Source organism: Choloepus didactylus, chromosome 1, assembly GCF_015220235.1.
Source record: "Choloepus didactylus isolate mChoDid1 chromosome 1, mChoDid1.pri, whole genome shotgun sequence".
NCBI classification, from domain to species: domain Eukaryota; kingdom Metazoa; phylum Chordata; class Mammalia; order Pilosa; family Megalonychidae; genus Choloepus; species Choloepus didactylus.
Window position 1 is genome coordinate 168,733,705 of NC_051307.1, and position 24,255 is coordinate 168,757,959.

At 43.2% G+C, this 24,255-nt stretch overlaps 1 protein-coding gene across 1 annotated transcript in view; it reads left to right on the forward strand.

The window, feature by feature from the left end:
• The window catches only part of PLCL2 (phospholipase C like 2), a 211,598-nt gene extending 198,393 nt beyond the window's left edge, over positions 1–13,205 (forward strand). The window contains exon 6 of the mRNA XM_037845556.1: positions 12,339–13,205. Within this exon, the coding sequence (XP_037701484.1) occupies positions 12,339–12,518 (180 nt within the window). The 3' untranslated portion in view covers positions 12,519–13,205. The remainder of the gene's footprint in view (positions 1–12,338) is intronic.
• The last annotated feature ends 11,050 nt before the right edge of the window (positions 13,206–24,255 follow it).

Below are 24,255 nucleotides of genomic sequence, written 5' to 3' on the forward strand. Positions count from 1 at the left end.
TCTTTTCTTTTTTTTTTTTTTTTTTTTTTGGTCTTCTTTATTGAGATATAATTTACACAAAACAAAATCTGCCTGTTTTAAGCAATTTGATGGGGTTTGACAAATAGATATAGTTCTGCAACCACCACCACAATGATGGTAGTGCATTTCCACCACCCCAAAAGTTCCCTTGTGCCTCTGTAGTGAATCTTCCCTACCCCCTGACAATCACTGACCTGATTTCTACCTCTACAGTTTCACCTGTTATAGAATGTCATATAAATGGAATTATATAGTGTGAAGTCTTTTGTGTCTAGCTCCTTTATTTACCATAATGCTTTTGAGATTACTTTAGGTATATATTTCAGTAATTCATTTTTTTTAATTTGCTGAATAGTGTTCTATTTTATGGATATATCAGTTTTGTTTATACATTCATCAGTTGATGGACATTTGGGTTGTTTCCAATTTTTAGTTATTATGACTAAAGCTGTAATGAATATTCAATGAATAGTCTTTGAGTAGACATATGTTATTTTTATTGACTAAAGACCTAAGAGTGGAATTGTTGGGTCATATGGCAAGGGTATATCTGACTTCATAAGAAAATGTCAAACTGCTTTGCAAAAAAATGACTGTTCTATTTTCATTGCCCCAGTGGCAATTTGAAAGTTCAAATTGCTCCACATCGTTACCACTTGGTATTGTCAGTTTAGCCATTTTAGTGAGTATTTAAAGATGACTCATTATAGTTTTAATTGTCATTTTGCTAATAATAGGTGATGTTGTACATCTTTTTTTTAGCTTTGTTTTTTTTTAAATTATGAAGAGCCTTGGGGTGGTTTTCTTGATGTTTCTTTTATTTGGGTTTGTTGGATTGTTGGATAGGTTGGCTTATCATTTTCATCATACTTGGAAATTTTTCAGACTTTGTTTCTTTAAATATTTTTTTCTGTCTTACCCTTTCTGTCCTCATAGTACTCCAGTTATAATATTATATCAGTCTTCTTTATATTGTTCCACAAGTCATTGATGCTGTATACATTTGTTTTTAAGTCTTTTTTCCAGTGATGTTTAAAATTATTGATAGTTTCTATTGCTATATCTTCAAGCAATTTTGCTTATGTCTTATGTAGTTTCTTAATCTGCCATTAATCCTACACAAGATATGTTTTTTTTAATGTCCTCGTCTACTAATTTTATCATTTATGGGTCTGTTTCTTTTGTTTAAATTTTCTCCTGGTTATGGGTCCTATTTTATTTCTTCTTTATATACCTGGTAATTTTTTACTGGATGTCAGAAATTGTGAATTTTACATTATTGAGTGCTATATTTTGTTGTACTCTTAAATATTGTTGGGCTTTGGTCTGGAGTGCAGCTAAGTTACTTGGAGTTAGCTTTATCCTCTCAAGACTTGATTTTTAAGCTTTGTTAGGGGGAGTCCAGAACAGTCTTTACTCCAGGGCTGATTTGGCCCCACTGGGACCATTAGGGAGCTTGCTCCTTCCCCCCGTTGCCCTCGTTGGACTGGGACCTTTCTGCTTACCGTCGTGCATTTGCCCCGTTTCCCCCCCTCTTCCAGGAGCTTCCTCCAGGCTGTTCACTCATAGCTTCTGCTCCTTTATAACTTGGTCTTGCCTTCAGAGAACTCTACCCAATTCCCTGTGTCCCAGGAGGTCTTTCCGCTCTGGCTGGTGGGAACGGTTCCTGGCCCTGTGCTCCTTTCTGGTGGCTCTTTCCCTGCCCTTGTAGTTTCCTCACATGTGGTTGCAGATCATTACTCAGCAAAATTTGAGGGACCTCCTTCTGCATATTTCTAAGCATTCTTGCTCTGCCCCCTCCTTTCTCTCCCTTCCCCGTCCCTGCAGCTCCCTCCTCTTCACTACTCTGACCCTCAAAGTCTAGTCACCTGGGCCTCCCTGACCTCCAAACTGTCTCCTCAGTTCACTGTGGGCTCTCTTAGGGTCCCCCTCCCTGCACAGCATCCTGAAAACATCCTTTAGGCAGTGATCCAGATGCCCTTGTTTGTATCACTGTCTTGCACTGTGTGAAAATTATTGCTGTGTATATTTTGGTTTTTTTAATTGCATGTTAATCCTATTCTTCCCTTTTTCCTGTCACTTCTTTCTTCCCATCCTTTGATCATCATCTCTTTTTTGCTGCTCCATCAAACAAATAAAAGGAGGACACTCACTCATTTTGCATCTCTTCAGTTTTATTGGCTTTAGAGAGAATTTTCATGAACTTTATGATTACCAGTATGACTTCTGCAAGTTTTAGAAGTTTATTAAATCATGTTGTGCCCTTTTCTTTGGTAGCTGCTTGTGTTGGGGTTTTTTTGTTTGTTTGTTTGTTTGTTTGTTAATCTTGTTTTGGGGTTTTTTGAGGGTGGGTGTGTGCTGTCTTCACTATTTTTGCTCATTTCATCAAGAATGGGAGAAGGAAATTTTGTAATGCATTTTTAATTCACCAGCTTAATCAAGAATTTCTTCTACCTTTATTTTCCATTTGCTAAAATATTCACTGTGCTGGTGATAATTTTCACTGTTTTTATTCATTACCATTCCTGAAATGATAGACTTTCGTAGTAGACTGAATCAGTCTGTTTTAGTTACAAGGAACAGAAACTCAGGCTCGCTCACAGAGGAGGGGTGGGAGATGCTGGCCTGGACAGCGGACCATGAGGACGGGGATCTCGGGAGCCTCTGGGACCGGAATCTTCAGTCCATCTTATGGGAAATGAAGACAGTCAGGAACCCCGGCCACTCCAGTGGGAGCTGTGTCGCTTCTCCCTGTGGGCCCACGATCTTCTGCTTATTTTGTATATTTGCCCCCTTCTTCTCCCTCTGCTCACTCATAGTTTCTGCTTTTTAACTTGGTCTTGCCTTGGTCTGGTCTAAATATACCGTATAAACTTTTATTTCAGGTAATTGATCAGTTGTGTTTTCTAGTTCAAATTCCACGGTAAGGAACCTGACTGACATAGCCTGTTTTAGCTCCAGACCAGAGGTCCGAAAGTTATAAGCCTTCTTTTGTGTTAGGTTTCCTTGGATTGGCTGTTCTCCCCAGCTCAGTCCACTGTGGCCAGGAAGGTCTTGTCATATAGTAGAAAATACGGACACCTTACATGATATTTTAGTCATCTATTGCTTTATAACAAACGACTCTGGAGCTACAGGCTTAAAACGACAATGATGTATTATTTCTCATGATTCTGTGGGTTAGGTGGGCTCAGATGGGTGGTTTTTCTGCTCTTTATGGTGTAGCTGGGGTCGCTCATGGGGCTTCCTTCAGCTGGGGCTGGGAAGTCCGAGACGGCTCCACCCCATGACTGGACCTCCACAGGGGTGGCTGGACCTACCCTGCCCCCTCTCTCACGTTCTTTCTCTCACACACACTTTCTCACTCTCACTCTTTCTTTTGCTCCATGTGGGCCGTCATGATCCAGTAGTCAAGCCCAAGCTTCTTTATATGACTGCTGGATCCCAAGAGAGCAGAAGCTGCCAGGCCTCTGAAGAATTGGCACAGCTTCACTTCCTCCACATTTTATTGATGAAAGCAAGTCACAGGGCCAGCCCAGATTTAATGGAAGTGGGAAAGGACTCTGCCTCTCAGTGGAAGGAGTAGCGTGCCTATAGGGTGGGAGGAACTCTGGGTGGCCATCTCTGCAGGTAGTCTACCACAGCGACAGAATCTGTGAATGATGCCGTCCCCTTAGAAGAGTAAGGGAAGCATGGCGAGACTTGGCCTCACGAGGCCGTAAAGCCGTCACGTCAGAGCTCCCACCACCTGCACTAGAGTACTCCAGAGATGAGGATGCATGACTCCACTTGCCAGCACTCCACGGTCGTGAATGTTAGTTATGCTGTCTTATGACAAATGGAACTGGACCTCTCTGTAACTTCTCCTCACTGGTTATAGTAATGCCCTCAAAGCAGCACAGAATACTTCGATTCTCTTTTAACATCCAATCATATATTCGAAGAATACCGTATCTTCCCTCTTCTCTTAGGCCTCCCTGACTCGGGCTGGACATGTGCAGTCCCTTCTGTGGGTTCTAGGATGAGATGACGTCTGCTCCCCCCCCCCAGCTGGTTGGTCTTCTAAAAGCTCTAGTTCTTCAGTGGCCCTCACGAGGTGTGGTGGCCAGAATCATCACCAAGCTTCAGATGCAGGGCAGGCCAGTCAGCCTGGTTTTGCCCATTGTCTGAAAATTATCTTGCTCTTATTGAATATAGGTCAAAATTGTGTTGACTTTTATAGCATATGTATCATATCTTGGACTTGAAGTCAGCTTTTACAGCTCAAGACATTTTCCAGATGAATTGCTGCCAAGCTAGCTCTCCCCCATCCTTTGCCACTCCACACTCAGAAACAAGACCAAAAACTAAACCCTGGGATTTGTTCTCTTTAGAAACATTAGCCTTGCACCCCCAAAATAAACCAGACCTTTTTTGCACTTGGTAAGACTGTCTTGATTTTATTCATTTTTACCTAAGATGTAAAGCTTACCTTGAAGATTTCAAGACAAGCATTTAATTTGCTTTCCATAAAGTTACTGGGATAGCCTAGGTATGACTCCTTTTCCTTATTCATGCCAATAACTTTTAGTTATTTTATTTATTATACATGATATATTATGTTGCCTGTTTTCCTAAAAAGCTGTAATTGACTGAAAGCCATTCTCTATTCAGCATGTGTAAACTCTCCTAAATGGTCCAAAAAACCAAACTTCCTTAGCTTTAGTCATTAGGCCGGCTGTTATCTCTGATCCATTCAGAATACAGTAAAATCTCAAACATTTGGATCCCACTAATGTGAGATTGGTGATTATTCAGCTAATGTTTGATATGCAGAAGCTGTGCTTAGAGGATTAATAGTGCCAGGAAAGTGCCTGTCTGTGCTCTGCTGTCACTGGTGTTTTCAGGGGCTCTTGCCTGGCCACTCTGACCCTGCTCATCGCTCAGCGTCCCTGGCTCTCCTCTTCCTTTCTCTCTGCGGCTGTGCCCACTCCCTCTCCCCAGACCCTCCTTCCTCCGCCTGGACTGCTCGCTTGACCCCCAGCCTGCTCTGCTTTCATTGTGGCTCACTTCCCACCGTCCAGACCACACTCCTTTGCTCCCAAAACCCGCCCTGTGCCGGTGAGACCCCCACCCACCGCAGGGAGCACTGCCACGGTGAAGTTCACCCTTCCCGGGGTCAGGACTGTATGAGCAGCTCAGCAAGCTTCAGAGCAGAGAAGCCGAGCTGCCAAACCATGACCAGGCTCCAGATGCATCCCGTGCTGGGATGTGGTCCCTCCTGTGGGGAAGGCAGCACCTGCCTCAGCCCCTTACCCTGTGGAAATCCTCAGGGCCGCCTCTGAAGGCTGCCACGTGGCACCCCCCATCTGTGCTGTTGAAACAGAGTATTGTTCCTGAGGAGAAAGGCATGCATCCAGAATTTAAATTAAATTTAGCCTTATATTTAAATTTTTTAATTATTAAGTTTGTGCAAAATTTTGAGCACAACCTTTGTTGAATTAGGGGGTAGCTGTAGCTGTGATGAAATACCCAAAGTATGGGCAGAGAGGGGGCAGGGAACAAAGAGGCATCTGCAGTCCTCAGATCCACCCACCCTCCCCGCATAATCAAGATGAGCATTGTATACTGAGAGTCTCTTTAGATTAAGAAAGAAATGTTTATGATTCTTTCCATTCTCCATCAGAACCCTGTCATCCACCTCCACCAGCACCCCTTAATTTCTTGAGGTAGAAGTCAGGGGAGCCAAAAGCCAGCCTCTCTGCTGTGCTGAGGCTTATTTGCACGTTATGTTCTACTTTCATCAAACATGTAGGGGAAGCAAAAAAGACAACAACAGTGAAGCATTTGAAACAAAGTTAATGTCCTGTAGAAAAGCATGTGCCACTGATCCCTGTTGCTCTAGCTTTAGGGGGCTCTCGTGATCAGGGGACCTTTTCAAGGGTAGGGTTTATTGAGACTTCAGTGGGAGAAAGGACTGACCATGGCTGTAGGCCTTCCCTGATTCTGACCATGTGCTACGTTCTTGGTCAGCCTCAAAAGGCCTCTTGAAAGGCAAGCAAAGTGTAATGAATCAAAGGCTGGAATTCTTGCTGCCCATTCATTCATTCGTTCGCTCATCCCTCCTCCAACAAATACGAATTTGGAATCTGTATTTGATCACAGAGAGAATGAATGGTCTGCACAATTGTTCACTTGCTGGGTACGTTAAAAACCTGGTGGAAGTTGCACTTTGTGATTCAACTCTTTTTAGTTTGGACCCCATGGTTTAATTTATCCAAAAAGAGAACAAAACACACAAAGAGAAAATGGTGTGTGCTTAGGTATTATTTGCTACTTAGACTCTGCCTCAGGTGAGGCCCTTATTCTCTCTAAACTCAGTTTCTTCATCTGTAAAATGGGGATGGCAATTGCGCCTCTCTCTCAGTGTTCAGAGACCCTCACAGGATAATCTTTGTAAATGGCTTAGCAAGCCTGGCACATGTAGTCACTCCATATATGGCAGCTATTGTTTCCCAAAGGCTTTGCTGGTACACTGTCCTCCAGATACAATTTTGACGTAGGATAGCCTCTGTGGTTTCAAATTTATGACTAATTACATTTGTAGCCCTTTTGTGCCCAGTTTGAATTGTAGTCTTGAGAAATACATTAACTATTTCCCATAGCATGCTTGAAGGAAGTTTATGCATTTAGCCTGTGCTTCTGAATACTTATGAAATATTTGATTGAAATACATTCAGTTTCTATATGAGTCTCTTTCCCATCACCCAAAACAGTGACTAACCACAAAACATTTACTAAAAGGTACTCTGTTGGTAACTGCATACTATAGTATGCCAGATAAATAACCAGTGAAGAAGCCGTAACTTTCTGTCGACCTGGCTCTTACTTCCTGGCCATGAGACAGTGTCAAGGTTTTGCAGGTTAAATTCTCTGGTTTCGGTTGCAGAAGACACTGGAGTGAGAGACAGCAGAGGAGCCCTAGGTCCTCGTGCGTCATCTCGGAGCCTTCCTGAGGGCAGGGCACTGAGGCCTCTGGGAGACCCGCAGGGTGACAGGAGAGCAAGCACAGTGATTTAGTCAGGGATATAAGACACGGGCAAATCCAACCACTAAGCAGGGGCTGGCGGGGGTCAGGTTACAGCTCACTGGGGCGGCAGCCTGTCTGCCTGTTGCCCTTCATCCTCTCCAGGGGTCTGTCCCTTTTCTCTGTCCATGAGAGAGCCTCTTCTCTTAGGGGGCAGACAGAATCAGTGAAGGCACCTACCATCTGCTGTGTCATTTGCATTCCCAAGCAGATAAGGAAGCCAGGAAGGAGGAGCCTCGTCCACACCAGCCCAGGTGAACTTCTCAGGCCGGGTGCTTTGGCCCCCAGCAGCCCAGGGGTCAGGAACTTAGGTTCTTGTTCTTTGACTGCTGTGTGCCTCCTTCAGACACCCCAAATGGCTGAGTGTCCTCCCCCTTCCTCCTACCCACTGAGTGTGATGCGTCTGCTGACCCCAGGGAATGGCAGGTGGCTTCTCGAGCTCCCACACTATTGTCGTCGCAGACGCTGGAGGCAGAAGTTTGAGGGGTGTCTTTGTGACCACAGAAGATCACTCACCTCAGAAATACGGCAACTTTGTTTTCCTTTAATACATGGTTTGACAAGAGAGTTTTAAAAAATTAACTGGAATATAAAATGCCTATGTTTTAGTGCTACATCTGAATAAAAGCAGTAAATTGTGATTGTTAATTTTAGTTTCAAAATCGATAGCATTAACAAATGTGCTTTGAAATACTTTTAATATATTAAAAACTAGGACATCTTTTGTGGCTGTAAAACAAGTGTAGTGATTAGCCAGGCGTGGAGCACAGCCACACAGAGCCTGGGCGTGCCAGGCTCACGGCAAGAGCCCCCGAGTGTGAGAACCTTAAACCTTCCGAGCCAGAGTTGTTACGTCTCTCTCAAGATGAGAACCATGTAGAGTCAGTAACAGAATGTGTGATGCCATAGAGGGTTTGAGTTTCTCAACCAAAAACATTGCAAAGCCAGTTTCGTGTAAGAAGTGCTCAAAACCAGACACCGCCTGTCAGTGGGCAGCAGCGTTTTGAACAGCCTCTGCTGTGACCCCAGAAGCAGTGGGTTGTGAACAGCCTTCACCACCACACCTCTCAGGAGTGTTCTTGACTCACCCTAGATACCATAACTCCAAGAGATGTCAGGTATGTAGCTTTAGATACACAGAACAGAATAAAAGTGATGTGGGCGAAGTTCAGCAGCTCCCTGAACACAGGTTTATCGCAGCCCTCAGGTACATCACCGTGGGGTCCCCGTCTAACCTGCACAGGGCCAAAGACCTGCTCTGTCCAAGAGGCCGTGACAACTTGGCACTTGGGAAACATAAGATTCAACCAGATAAAGAAATCTATTGTTACCACATTAATTATCCTGGACCACCTGGGGATTTTTGTTTTTAAATACCATGTGACCTAGGGGACTGGTGGTTTGATGGGTTGAGCCCTCTACCATAGGTTTTACCCTTGGGAAGATGGTTGCTGCAAAGGAGAAGCTAGGCCTCCCTATAATTGTGCCTAAGAGCCTCCTCCCGAATGCCTCTTTGTTGCTCAGATGTGGCCCTGTCTCTCTAGCTAAGCCAACTTGAAAGGTGAAATCACTGCCCTCCCCTCTACGTGGGATCAGACACCCAGGGGAGTGAATCTCCCTGGCACCGTGGAATATGACTCCCGGGGAGGAATGTAGACCCGGCATCGTGGGATGGAGAACATCTTCTTGACCAAAAGGGGGATGTGAACGGAAATGAAATAAGCTTCAGTGGCAGAGAGAATCCAAAAGGAGCCGAGAGATCACTCTGGTGGACACTCTTACGCACACTTTAGACAACCCTTTTTAGGTTCTAAAGAATTGGGGTAGCTGGTGGTGGATACCTGAAACTATCAAACTACAACCCAGAACCCATGAATCTCGAAGACAGTTGTATAAAAATGTAGCTTATGAGGGGTTACAATGGGATTGGGAAAGACATAAGGACCAAACTCCACTTTGTCTAGTTTATGGATGGATGTGCAGAAAAGTAGGGGAAGGAAACAAACAGACAAAGGTACCCAGTGTTCTTTTTTACTTCAATTGCTCTTTTTCACTCTAATTATTATTCTTGTTATTTTTGTGTGTGTGCTAATGAAGGTGTCAGGGATTGATTTAGGTGATGAATGTACAACTATGTAATGGTACTGTGAACAATCGAATGTACGATTTGTTTTGTATGACTGCGTGGTATGTGAATATATCTCAATAAAATGAAGATTAAAAAAATAAATAAATAAATAAGTAAATACCATGTGACCATGTGGCAGATCTACCTATGCTGACATGGAAAGACCATCGAAACGTGACTTTTGATGAGGAAAAAGGAAACTGAAGAACCTGAAAATGTTTGATCCCATTTATGGAGAAAATAAAATCAAATGCCTATTTGTAATATAAATGCAGAGAAAAAGACAAAATGAATTGTTTAGGTGCCGATGAAAGGGGAGCCTTTCCCATTCCACTTTAGTTGCCTTCATTCAGGAGATGTTTACTACACCCTCGTGTGTGCCTGGCCCCGTCCTGGGCACCGAGGAGTCTGCGTGATCAGGGAGAGAAGTGGAGCCCACATCCAGTGGAAGAGACAGCCAGTAACAAAGCCATAGAGTGTGCTCGATGGCAGTAAATGGTACAGGAAAAGCAAGGCAGGGAAGGGGGAAGGAGGGCGGTGGCAGGAGGTTTCAGGGCAGGTGTCACTGAGAAGGGAGCTTCAGAGTAAAGGGCCGAAGGAGGGGAGGGAGCCGGCCGCGGGCACGCCTAGGGCGAGAGCCCTCCCTCCGTGTGTGGGGTCTCTTAGGAGCCCAGAGTAGTGCGATTGAGAGAACGAGGTGGGGGACAAAGGAGGTGAGGCCAGCTGGGGCAGGGGCTGGGAAAGGACTTCAACTTTCACTCTGATCATGGGGGGCGCCCCTGGATGGTTTTGAAGTGGGAGGGTGGGGGCCCTGTTCTGACTTGTGTTTTAGTTGGATCTCTAGTTATCTGAGAAGGGGGAAGCAGGAGGACCAGCCGGGAGGATATTGTCATGAACCCAGCGAAGTGATGGTGGCTCAGACCAGCTGGTGGCAGTGGGGATGGTAAGAAGTGGCGAGAAGCTGTATGTACGTTTTGAAGAATAGAGCCGATAGGAGCTGCCCACAGGCGGGATGTGGGGTTTGAGAAGGAGGGGAACCCGTGATGACCCAGGGTCTTTGGTTCGAGTCACTGCAAGAATGGAGCTGCTTTGGCTGAGGAGAAGCAGGTCACGGGGCTGGGCGACAGTGTCAGGAGCTCGGGGTCGACATGTGAAGTCCCAAGAGGAGATGCAGGTAGGCATTTCGGAGACCCACATTCTCACTAATAAAAGTAGTATTTGGTATTTTAAAGCAAGAGTGGAATAGCTAAGCAGCCTATAAACGCTGTATTAAAGATGTGTATAGCAATCCTGCATGGGAAGGCAAACAAACTCTTTAGCAAGAAATTACATTCCTGGCAAATATGCTCTATCTGTATACAACGACATCATAACTAGTGAAACTTCATTATATGAGTTCAGGGACTAGTAAGAATGAATAAAAATGAAGTTCTTTCAGTTAAACTAAGCTATGGAACATATATTTATAGTTACTAATTAAAGGTCTCTGTAAAGTGGGAAAATCTTAAATGCTAAGTGGTGAACAGCAGACCGTGCTGTGGATCCAGGCCTCGTGGTAGCTTAAAATTGCATTGCAATTTGGTCCCGCCAGTGGCTGAAATTTGATCACAGCCCCACGGCTTGCCGGGGTAGGTCCTTAACTCCTGGCCCTCTGAAGCTGGCTCCAAGCTTTACTAGTGTTCCTTGTCCGGGAATACATGAAAGGGGACTCACATTTGGGAAGCAGTTCAAAAAGAACGGAAGGGGGGAAAGGAAGGAGCATACCTAGAATGTAGTATGACAAAGGAAAAGCTAAGCCAAGGGGGAATCATAAAATCATAGAATAAATTGAGGCTCTGAGGAAAGGAAAAACAGACAGTGACCAAGGAGAGCAAGAAAGGAGGGAAGGTAATAGTGTAAGTAGAAAGAGATACTAGCAGAAGGCAAGTTAAAATGGGAAATTGAACAAGATAGAGAAGTAGGAATGTTGGGTCTGTGACCCACACCATCTTGTCTACGCAGTAATCTTGAACGCACGGACTGATAGCTCAGCGATCTCAACTGGGGGCGATTTTGCCCCCCAGGGGACATTTGGCAGTGTCTGGAGATATTTTTTTGGTTGTCACAACTGAGGGGATGGTGCTGGTATCTCATGGGTAGAGGCCAGGGATGCCGCTAAATTCCCTGCAGTGAACAGGGCAGGCCCCACAACAGACTTCTCTGGCCCAAAATGTCAGGAGGACCGAGGTTGAGAAAACCTTTTGTTGGCTCATTGGTTCAAATTCCAGACTCCCAGCGACTACACTTCCATCTGCCCCGTTGTTTTCTGACCCATGTGTGTGAGGCTGTGTATATGTCAAGTCAGTGGTCAGTCCTCATAAAAGAAGTTAAAATTTGGCTTAAAAAGTTTTTCCTGAGTAGAGAATCCTTTCCTTCATTCCTTTATTCAGCAGGTGCTCAGTGAGGACCTGCTTTGTACCTGCCGCTCCCACCACTTCCCGAAGGCTGTGGGTGCTTCAGAAGCACATCTCTAAGAAGGACAGCACATTAGTGGTTGCCAGTGGTCAGGGAGGGGAGCGGGTGTGACTGTAAAGTTGTAGCACGAGGGCGATGTTTGTGTGGTGGAGTTGTTCTGTGTCTTGATCGCATGACTCTACCTGTGATAAAGTGGCCCAGACTTTACCAATGTCAGTTTCCTGGTTTTGTTATTATTATTATGTAAGATGTAAGCATTGGGGAAACTGGGGAAAGGATACGCAGGACCTCTCTGTACTATATTTATAACTGTCTGTGAATTTATATGAAAGAATAAAGTTTCTTTAAAAAATAAAAGCAAATCTTAAAAGGCCAGATAATTGACAAATGATGTCATTTTCACCAGGATGGACAGGAATAGCCTGTACATGCAGAATTCTGTTCACTTGCAGAAAGGACTGGGAGATAGCAAGTCTCTGAATGTGGTGTTGAAAACTGGGAGATCAAACTCATTCTTTATTAAAGTTGACCTATTTGGATGCAGGGGCAGTAAGAAATTAATCTCCTCCTGCTGAGTCAAAATATTTCTATTTCAGTGGAAGATCTATATGGTCGAAGTATAGCAGTAAGTCACATCCTAATCCTGTTTAATTGCATGTTTTGTTTCAGGGACAAGCGGATCTTTTGAAATATGCGAAGAATGAGACTTTGGAGAACCTGAAACAAATCCATTATGCTGCTGTTTCTTGTGGACTGAATAAACCAGGCACCGAAAATACCGACATTCAGAAGCCTCGCCGGAGCCTGGAAGTCATCCCTGAAAGATCAAACGATGAAACTGGAGAATGAGAGAACCTCCCAGAAGTCATTATGGAGTTTATAACTCTAGGACCAATTGTAGTCAAACGGGACATTCGCTTTGCACTCACTAATGAAAGTAATATTTGGAATTTTAAAGCACAACTGGAATAGCTAATTACAGTCTTTTAAAACTGTGAATGTATGTAGCAGTACTGCGTGTGAAGGCAAATAAACTATTTAACAAGAAACTATATTCCTGGCAAAATATGCTATATTTGTATTCAAAGGCGTCTTAACTCAGTTCCAGTGTGAAGAACAGATTATTCATCTAGTTCCATTGAGAAACGGACGTTTTCCTAACTGAAAACATTTCTTAAGATGGAAATGAGTTGGATTGTCAAGTTACTATTTATTGAAGGAAAAAAAATCTGCACCTTTGACTTCTGTGTGATTGCCAGAGTCTCTGGGTTATAGACGGCTTTGGTGGCATGCTTGCTGAGCCATAATTTCTACAGAGGATGTACTTGGACAGATTCCTTGAATTCCCAAGGCACCTTGGAGAGCCATCACCTGCAAGGAAGACATGCAGTCAGGCTGAAGCTGCTGGCTGAAGACACATCTATGTCAGCAAATAGGTTCATCCGTGATGTCAAAGCAACTGATCTGGAAGCAACACGTTGTAAATAGTTTTTCATTGTGTGCAGTGTGTTCACATTAAAAAGACGTTTTATGATATTTCTCCAGTAGCAGTACATGCTTTCAGTGAAACTTTAACTTTTAAAATTTCTAATGCAAAATATTCTGCTCTTAGGAGCAGTCAATTAGTTGTCGAACAGTTTTGTCGAAAGTAAGTTTCTTGTCTGGCCTGACTTTATTTTCCTTTTAATGGGTTTTTGACAACCTTAGGTAATGGCAGCGGACTAATTGTAAAATGACTTGAGACACCCACTGCTGTCCGCTTAATGCTTCTGAATTAGCACTGTAGCAAAATAGTGCGAATAGTAAGGCAAAGGCAGTGAGAGGGGCCGGAGCAGATGTAGCTTTTCTATTGCCAGCTGGGTTTTCACGCCAAGCTTTTATTTTCCAAATCGGTGAAACTTCATGCTATTTTTATAAAGATGCTGGACACTGCAGCCCAATTACTGCTTCTCCCAAACCAAAGTTTCTTTCAAATTTGGGAAAGTTAAAAAAGCTCTCAAAATCTTTGACAACTCTTTTTTGATATGTCCATTTTCTTTTCCATATTCAAATGTGTGAGACACCTAAGTATGTGTCATCCTAAACTTGGTTTCTTATTGCTTATTTCTTCACCATTAGAAGATGTGCAGGCTGATGTGTTCGATTTACTTCTGCCCATGATCCCAAATATCCCTTTGAAAAAACAAAACCTTTGCTCACTTCTTGTCATTTGCGTTCTAATATGTACTTAAATTAAGGTCTGCACCTCCACTGGCCCTTTTTGTGGATGTAATTCCCGTTAGAAAATTAAACCTATCTGCTTCATGAATAGTGGTACAGTTCTATACACACACCAGCTAAAAACCAGCCAATAGCTTAGGCACCTAGCTTTGAAATGAACTATAAAAAAAAAAAAAAAAACAGTAGCAAATAGCAAATAATTAAAAGTAGATTTATAGAATGAGAGACAAAGTAATATATAATTTGAAAAATCATTAACAATCCTTTAACTTGGCCATCGTAGTAGGTAAATAGCAATATTTGATTTAAAGTAAAAATCCAGAAATCATAAAAAATGAATTTTAAGATAAAATTTTAAAACATCACTATATTTATAGTAATGGCAGGCATCAGGTAAACACTGGTTCTAACATATGACTAGAATTACTGATAGCAAGGCACATATAATTTCTTGTAGTTTATGTAGATTTAGAATCAACAAATGATAGAACTGAAGGAGTCTGTGAGATGATTCAGTTCGACATGTTCCTTTCCAGATGCAGAAGTTGGAGAAGAAAAATAAAATGCATAGCCCAGTGTCACAGAGTTGGCTAACAGGAGTGTTGGGACTGGACACAGCCCAAGGCTTGCTCCATCAAAAAGTCAACCTCCTCATGACACATCCCTTCAAAGACATAAGCCAAGTAATGGAAGGAAAAAAAAAAAAAAAACTGGCTCACATGCTTGAGAGCTGCGCCCGAATTCGCAGCGCTCCATGTTTGCCCAGATCCTGCCCAGGCGTCTGCACTATCCTTCATTGAAGACAATGACCCAGATCCACAGGGTATGTGTTCAGGGGGTAATTGAGCTAGTCTCTTCTCTTTTCCCATTTGAATGGAAACGGGAAGCATTTATCAGACTAGCCAGGGCCAAGGTTATGATTTATGACCTTCATAGACAGCTCTCCTTTGTGAGGGATAGTCTGGCCCTGTGGAGGCCTTCTTACAACCCCTGCTAATCAAGCAAAAGTGAAATACCTGCTCCCGGGCTTCATAAGTTGTGGTGACAGCTAGGATAGCATGATGATTTCCTTATCATCTGTATTCTTTAAATGATAGAGTGGAGGCACACTCATTTAAGTTACTTACTGTAAATACAGTCAATGCCCTGTTAATTAGATTTAATGTGTACCTTCTGTGCATCACTCATACTTAGGGGTACAGTGTGAGTGGAACCTGATGGAGACACTGAGAAATGAAGAGATGAGAAAAATGTGCCAAGACTGGTAAACCCGAGTCAGTTCAGTGGAAAATAAAGTCACATGGGCAACAAGTCTATCAAGCCCAGTTTCAGACTTCCAGCAGTTGTGCTGATGTCATGTCCACAGAATAAATCCTGAGGCATCTACGAACACTCTAAGTACATTCTGCCTCCTCTTTCTTGTTAAATTTATCCCCTCAATTACTTAAGCTGTTGTGGGCATTGGTCCATTTTATGCTTTTAGTAGCTACAGTTTCTGAAACCAAAGTGCTTATCTTTGCACCCCGGGGCAGATGTGACCCAGGGGACGGGGTAGAGTTCCTCTCAGGCTGGGAGTCATGAAAATCCCAGGGCAGATGCTCTTTTCCCCTCAAGGAAGGAGATGGGACTGTCAGGTGCTGAATGGGGAAGGTCATCGGCTTGAAGATGTGTCCGTAGGAAATCTTCATATAGCCTTGTTTTATACGTTAACATACTTGGAATTTGTTGAATCTTTAGTCATGCATTTAAAAAATTATAAATAAAAATTGTAGTGCAGTCACAGCATAGCACTCCTTTACCCCACCTGGTGAGTGAGAAGACCGAGCTGAGTACGTCTGCCTGCCATTATCAGTGGTTGCTCATGTCATAGCTTGTGTTTCATGTTGGCAGACCTAACACTCACGATTAGTTGATAGAATTTTTTATGTTTGACAGTGGAACTCTACTGAGGCTGTGTGCCAAGGGCCATGCACAAGTCACTTTGCGTGTATCATTTCATCCTCAACAACAAAGTATGTATCTGAGATTCTAGATGAAGAAACAAAGACTTAAGGCAGGTTAATTAACTCACCCAAGGAGACAAGTGCTCCAGTCAGGGTTTGAACTCAGGTCTGTCTGCTCCAAAGCCCACGTTCCCAAACACATATTTCACCTCTAAACTGTAAGATGGGTACTATCTCTTAAAGTATAATGAGGCAATTGGCATTTCTTCTTCTTTGACACTGAATGTGAGCTCTCTAGAAACCACCAAGATTTACTCACTCCAGTGTCACTAAGCACATTTTAAACAACAAGGATTTACCATAAACAAAAACAAGGATGACACCAGCCTCCGTGGAGCTTGCAGATTAGCTGGGAAGAGAGAAACACTTCACCAAATAATACAGAGACACAGGTATGATTAAAAAGCATGGGAAGTGCTCTGAAGAAGATCTGCTGAGAGGTTGCCTGGGTTCCCAAGCTAGCTGGGTATTGAGGGGAAGTGTCCTAACCTGCCTGTGACTCTCACACTTGAGGATAAAAGCCTCTTCCCTCACGGGGTTCTTGTGAGGACTGAGTAAGATCATCCTGTTTGTAAAGCAGTTAGAGCAGGTGCTGGCTCACAGTGGGTGGGCTGTTTTAATACCATTAGTTATTCTGGAAAGGTGGTGCAGCAAGAGTGTTTAACGGGAACCCCACTTTTCCTGGGAAAATGGGCTGGGTACCAACTGCTAAGTAATAAAGCCCCCCAAACTTAGTGGCTTAAAACATTAATTTATGATTATGTCTGATGGCTGTGTGGGTTGATGGGGCTCAGCTGGGTGTTTCTTGTTTGGGGACTGTCATCCTGTTGCTGTCAGATGTCAGCTGGGGCTGCCGCCCAGAGGACAGGTCATGTTCTCTCCAGGTCCGCGGCCCAGATGTCTCGCAGCAGGGCCCTGGGTTCCAGAGCAAACATTCCAAGTGACCCACACGGGAGCCACAAGGCTTCTGGAGGTTCTCGAGGCCCAGGCCCAGAAGTCCCAGAACGTCAAACTTCTGCATTCTTTTGTTCCAGCAATTCACAGTGTCTGTCCTGGTTCAAAGGAGTGGAGAAATCGACTCCTCCTCTCGATAGGGGAATGGCGAGTTCACATTTCAGAAGAGGATATGAGATGGGAGAAATTAAGACCATCTTTGGGAAATACAAGCATGCCACAGGAGTTTTCCCAATGAAGCAAAGTTTGAGCTGAAAATGCTCTCCATACCGCAACCCCCAAAGAAAACAGTTTGGGGAGGGTGAAGCAATTCAGGAAACCCAGGCAGAGAACGCACCAAGTGTAAAGGCCAGTGGCAGGAGGGCACGTGATGTGCTCACAGACCCCAGAGCAGAGAAAGGGGGTGAAATGAGGTGATGAGGGAGTTGGGGGCCCATTATAAGGGACCTTGTCAGCCTTATCAGGGACTTTGGTCTTGTACTCCTAAAAGGTTAGTGCCAAGCCTTTAGTTTTATTAAATGTATTCTAGCTTTTTATTAGTTTTACTTAATTTAAAAAAATACATAATGCATGCTCGCAGTTACCAAAAAATCAAATACTAAAGAAAGTAAATTGAAAAGTGCATTGCCCTCGCACTGCCCTGTGGGAATCAGCATGGCCAAGGCCTCCTTACACAGAGACATTCAGATGCCACCTGGTGCCCCAACAAATACCCTTCTCCGCGCTGAGAAGTTCTGACTTTTACTAACTCAAGAAAAGGTGTAACTCTTTAAGGATCAGAAATACCAAACAATTGAGTCTTTAAAAAATAAAGCTATGATGTGGATGAATGACAATTCACTGTATGAACTAGGATAAGTTTTTATTTCTTACTAAAGCCACAGCTGTTAGGTAGAAAAAAGAGAAAGGTGGAGCCTTTAACAACTTATGTTTAAATATGGCCATTAGAATATATAAGAACAAATATTTTCCCTTTAGATAAGTCTCATGCAAAACCCTAAACCAAAAATCATTGTAAAAACCCTTTGGAAATGGATTGTGGTAGCCAATGAGATAACATGTTGGAGTGAGCATGATACACACATAACAAAATGCTATATAGATAATAAAATTCAAAGCATAAAAGGAAGACTAAAATCTCCCACCCTCCCACCCCCACCCCTTGCCTCTAGCCTCAGTGCCAAGAACTTAGCAAGCTTAATCCTTTCTGGTTTTGATTCTTCTGATAATTATCTCCCAAACTCTAGACTAGTGCTATCCGATAGTACTTGGTGGTGATGGAAATGTTCTGTATCTGTACTATTAATACAAACGCTGCTAGCCACATGTGGCTATAAAATTAAATTTTTATTAATTGAAATTAAATTAAAAATTCATTGCTTAGTCATACTAGTCGCATTTCAAGAACTCAATAACCACATGTGGCTGGTGACTACCTTCCTGGATGAGGTGGCTATTGAGAAAATGCTTATACATCAACTTTACAAACACCTACTGACCCCCCACTAAAGAAGATGAAAACTGTGACTCTCTTCACTGCTCCTTCTCTTCACCTTCCTTCCATTCCCAATCTCTGCTACTAACATTGTAATTTTAAGTCTGTTGATTTGTCTTTATATACTTTGATCAATATATTTAAAATCATTTATTGATGCACTTATTTTGACCCACCACCATGTTAGAGCAAAAACCTAGTGTTCTCCATTTTTTCCCTCCATGATTTCTACATTTAACTCTCAAACACCACACCACTTATTGCACATTGGCAAGGTCTCTGGGTGTCACTAATATTCTGTTCTGTAACTATAAACCTTCCATGCTTTGTCTAAGATTGGTCCTAAAAATAAAAGAACAGCCAGCCTTTACAATATCATACTTGCATAAGAACTAATTTGTGACAGAAATAGTATGACTAAGTCTGCAGAGGAGACATTTATGATCCTGTGCTGCCAAACTTGTGCCCTTCAAAGAATATAGCTAACTTCCACTTTGGGCCCAAACAGGGAGCAGATTTGCCTTCCTTCATAAAACAAACAAAACTAAACTAAAAAAAACAAAATAGTGGTTTTCCAGACACTGGACGTTAGAAATAGAGAGACATGGTGATCCTTTAACGAGGGGACACAGATGAGGTGAGCCCTGTGACTGTCCCACCTAGGCAAACTGGTGGGTACCTCACCATCAGGTGAGAGGGAAGGCTTGAGAAGCGGCTGGAAGGGAAAATCCAAAGTGCTGTTGGGACGTTGAGATTCCAGAGACACCACTGGAGTCTCGTGTCTCTGCCAGATGTTCTAGCCTGGTGCTCAGGCGAGAGGTTGGGGACACGGATTTGTGAGTTGTCAGCATATCGATAGTATTTAATAGCCTATAATAACTGATCGGTCCTTTCTTTATGAAATCTTGTGTCTTCAACTCTGGAAAATTTTCTATCTATCTATCTATCTAATCTTCTATCTATCACCTCTCCATCCTCTCTGTTCTTTCTAGAATTCCTACTGACTGGATGTAAACCTCCTGGATCAATCCTCATTGTATCTCAATTTTTCTCTCATTTTTTTCATCTCTTTGTGCTTTTGCTCCATGTCTTAAAAGATTTTCTTTACTTTTTTTTTGTCTAGCCTTTGTATCAATTTATATGATGTTGGCTTTAACATTGTTTATTTAAAAAACAAGACCTCTTGTTTTCTGACTGCTTCTCTCTTTTTTTAATGGCTATCTGTTCCTGTTTTGTGATACAATTAAGACTCTATTTAGATTCTTTTTTAAGTACTTCTTTTCCCTAAATGATTTCCTCCATTGTCAATTGGTCTGTTTTTCTTGGTCTTTCTCTTGTAGTAATGGTTTTCTTCAGTTGTCAGGTGGTCTGTAGCACTGTGTCCCTTTTTATGAATGAAGGACTGGTTACTTGGAGGGGTTTTGTGCAAGTTTGTTGTCCTTTGGTCTTTACCCTGAATGGGGGAGCTACTTTGAGGGTGGAGTGTGTCCCTGAGCTGGCATCACTTTGGGGTACACAGGGAGGAACTGGCCATTAAGCTGTTATCTCCATTGCTTTTAAATTTAGTGGGGTATGATCTCTCCTGACATTATATTATCGTTTGGATAAGGAATGGCAAACAGCAGTCGCCCCTTCTGAAAACACATGTCCAGGCAAATATTACCAATTGATCAAGGACTTTTTTGAGACATTGATTAAATAGCAATGTCTACCATTGGTGTGGGAGGAGAAGACTCACAGCAGGAGCCTCTCGTTTGCCAATCCTTCAGACCACACAACTGTCAAAGGATTGTAGTTCAGGATATATAGTTCACACTCATCCTGGGGGAGATGCATGTGGAATGTTCTGGGGGACACTTAACCTTAACTCACAGTTAAAACTACATAAATTTGCCTTGGTTTCCACTGCCTGCAATTGGTAGACTGGCCCAAAAGGAAATCAGTTTGAACTTGAAGTGGCTGCATGGTTGTTCCTAAAATGTGTGTGTATGGTTGAATTAGTGATTATATTCCAAGCTAAATACAAGTTATTTTGGTCTGGGTCTCTGTTCACCTTGCAGGCCTGGCTAACCTGAGTTCACTGCATTTGGTATTATTTTAATGGCCGATATGATGTAGGAATATTTATTAATCCTACAAAAGAAACCAAACTGGATGTTGTGGTTAGCAACTTGGAGAAACATTTAAATTTTTAAAGAAGGACACTTAAGTAAACAGAGGTCATGAATCAACAGATTTTACATCCACAAAGATAAATTCAGAGTAATAAACACAAGGAGGACAAGCAGTTCAAACACGCGATGTGCCAGGTCCGATTCATCCAGGTTTAACAGAGTAACCACTGGGGAAAATTATACTGGGTTACAAGTTTCATGAGTCAGTGAGACTAAATGTCAATCAGAAATGTTCAAAAGGCAGTATGACAGCAGCATAAATGATGAATAGGAGGGGAAGCTAGGGCAGGCTCCTTTTAGAGTTGCAAACACAAATGCTTCCAGGAGCCAGGCTGCTGGCAAACATGTGTGACATGGATGGGAGTATGTAAGGATAGTGAGGCCTGTGGCTAACTGGAGAATAAACAAACCTCCTGAAGACATTCTAATTTGGATTTTTTTTAAACCATCATAATGGCTGGCCACACAGCATGTTCTCATCATGAGCAATAAGTGGCCCCTGTCAGCAGAACAGTTGCAGCATTAATGGCTGTGGCAGTCATCCGTTATTGGAGTAATGAAGAGTTGTGGTTTAATAGTTACTAATCCATTGTTTTCTTGTGGTGCTGTTTTTGCTTTCCCACAAAGGACAAGCAGCTTTCTTCCACCCAACCATGGAAATGTATTGAATGTAAATACATTCCATCAAATGATTGCACAAGAAAACACTGAGAACACTCCTCTGTAGGGTTGAGTTTTCATCACTGTTCACTGTGAGGTCCTTTTGCCTAAAGCAAGAAGGGAGAAACTGAGGAAGAGCCATCGCAAGTACGCAGATGGGAAGAGGTTTGCATGTAGCTCCTTTGGGCTGTGTTAGCCAAGTGAAAACTACTAATACAGCTTCCAGGTTAATGGTGAAGCAGCTTTCCTCTTTTCTCTTGATCATAAGGAACATAGTGGTTCAGAGCTAGAAATTTTCTGACCCTCAGAAAGCTGCATGTCAGCTGCTCACAAGAGACTATGGAAGCCTTACTTCCATGCAAATGGAGATCAAGATAGACAAAGCAGGCTGCTTTGGAGACAGGAGATGGACACCATAAATTTCCAACTTCTCTTGAGACTGCCTAAAGGAAATGAAAAATTATACATGGTTTATACGTTACATACTGACTAGAAATTTTGGAAAATGAACTTTTGGCAATTATGGAAGCTAGATAAAATTAGGTAAGTTAGAACTTAGTGGAAGTAGAATTTGGAGGGTCCACTTTTCTTTTCCAGCAAGGGAAAGCCATAGAAGTTGATTCAGAGAAAGATAAAGGGATAAAAATTACCTTCAAAATTACCTTCAATAGAGAGAGCATTATCACCAGGGTCTCCATTTGACATGCAGAGACGTACAGAAGGAGAAGAATTTCCCTGGTTAGGGAGGGAATGTGGGGAGGGTGGGGTGCCTTTTTGTTCTTTTCCTCCATCTGCTGCCGACTCATGGCATTCACTATCCCAGGAAATCTCCCATACAATTTTGGAGAATTGATATGAATGCCGATTAAATGAACAAAGGCAAACTGAGGTCATATTCACAAAATTTAGGTGGGCTTGATAAGATGTGAACCTTGGAATTTTGCAGTCTCTGTAAGAGTTTATCAGGGGTGAAAATGTGTATCATCCAGGTTTAGGTAAATAAATTGGACGGCATGATAGCATTTCAGAGCTAGCACCAGCCTTTGGGGTCACCTAATTCAATATCTTTTTCAAAATGGAGAAATCGAGATCAGAGAAGTTAAGAGATCGTTCAAGGTCACAGGGTCAAGTGTCAGACTAGACCTGGGACTTCTGATTCCAATTCCAGTTCTCTTTCAACTCTATTCTTATACTTTTGTTTAGTTTTGATATTATACCTAATGGCAAATGTATTTCCTAGGGAAATGACTCCACGGTATGTGTAGGTTGGCAATTTGAAATATGTTGGTCAAACTGATGTCATATGACACATGTACATTTAGATATTTTTCATTTTGGTTGCTCAGCACCTAGACAGCAGAGATAGAAATTGCATATCATGTGACAAACTTCAGTTCTCTAACAGATTTTCAATATATATTTTTTGCATCCATCTTTATTTAGAAATTTTAATAGCATTTTTTTTATTATGAGTAAAAGAGAAGAATATAATTTCCATCAAAATGACATAACTGAAGTAAATAACTCATATTATTGGTTACATCACTTAAACCAAAAACAAAATTTTGGTTTTTAAAAATAAAAATAATCCACAAACCCTTAGCATGTACACATATCTCTCTACCTTGTAAATTATGTCTCCTCTCAAAAGAACTCTAGGAAACATGAACTTTATTTTATATACAGAAGAGTTGAGTCCAGCTTCTGAATATAGCCGGAAAAGGCTGATGAAGTTGACAGGTAAAATATAGCCATAAAACGCTCATAAAAATCACCTTAATAAAGTAAACATTCAGGTCGATTTTATTGGCATGTCTTACCAACAGCACAGAACAGTTTCCTGTCTGTAACATGTCAAGATTTTCTCCAAAAAAGAACCTGCACGGGTGAGCGCATGCGGTTAACTCTGCGGGGGGCGGTTTGGCCTGGCGTTCCCGGGGGCGCTGCAGCTGGCGGTGGGCGGGCAGGCCCGGGGCGGGGCGGGCCGTGCTCTTCTGGGCCCGTCGGTGGGGAAGCCCCGCAGGGGCGGCGACGCGGGGCCGCAGCCTCCGGGCTGTGCCATGGGACTGTGACCCCACCCAGCCCGAGCGTCTGGGACCCCAATGGGACAGGTGAGAACCACTGTCACTGATCAACCTGCAGGAAAGGAAACTTGTATCTGGAGAAAAAGAACTGACGTCCCGACTGGACCACTGCAAAGCCAAGGCCACGCTACACATCTTCCTCATCAGGCACTCCCAGTACCACGTGGACGGCTCCTTGGAGAAAGACCAGACTCTTACCCTGCTGGGCTGAGGACAAGCTGAACTAACGGATCTTGGGGTTGAAGTTAGATAAAACTGTACATTCCTCATGACACGATAAATAGAAACAGCAGACATAATCAACAAACACCTGCCAGGAGTCTGTAGAGTCAGCACAGAGCTGCTCAAGGAAGATGCCCCCATCCAGTGCAGGGCCCTGCAGTCGCCCCCACACTACCCCACCCTACCCCACCCTCAAGGCTTCCCTCCCTCAACAACAGCAGCAGCACACACCTGGTCATCCAGGCAGTGGCACCGTGGCGCTAAGGACTGACAGGGACACGGGGTTCATGCCCCCTGACAAGATCACCCACTCCTGAGAAACACAATTCTGGACATCCACTTGCCGGACTTTCCTCATTTTAGCTCCGAAGTCTGGCTCTGCTCAGCGTTGCCAAGGTCAGTGGCTATCCTTCCCTCTGTGTCCTGGCACAGGTCACATTTCAGTTCCTTTTTATTTCCCAAGTAAGAAGCCGGCAGGAAAGTAGAAACATCTAAGTTGCGGCACTTCCAGAAACATTAACCTTCTGATAGCTGATTCTGCAAGGTTTTCTACCTTATTCTGATCTAATTGGATGACCCCATGGGGTTTAAAGTCAAATCTTTCTCCAAGAGAAGTTAGGTCCGTCCCAGAAGGGCGGCCTGCCCATTACAGGTCCTCTCTGGGATGACCACATGCAGACCACTCCGCCACCAAGGGCCTCTCCTCGCCCCAGCAGCCTCCACTCATGGGCCCTGGAGACTGAGAAGGGGGAAGGGGGGCTCAGTCATGCACAT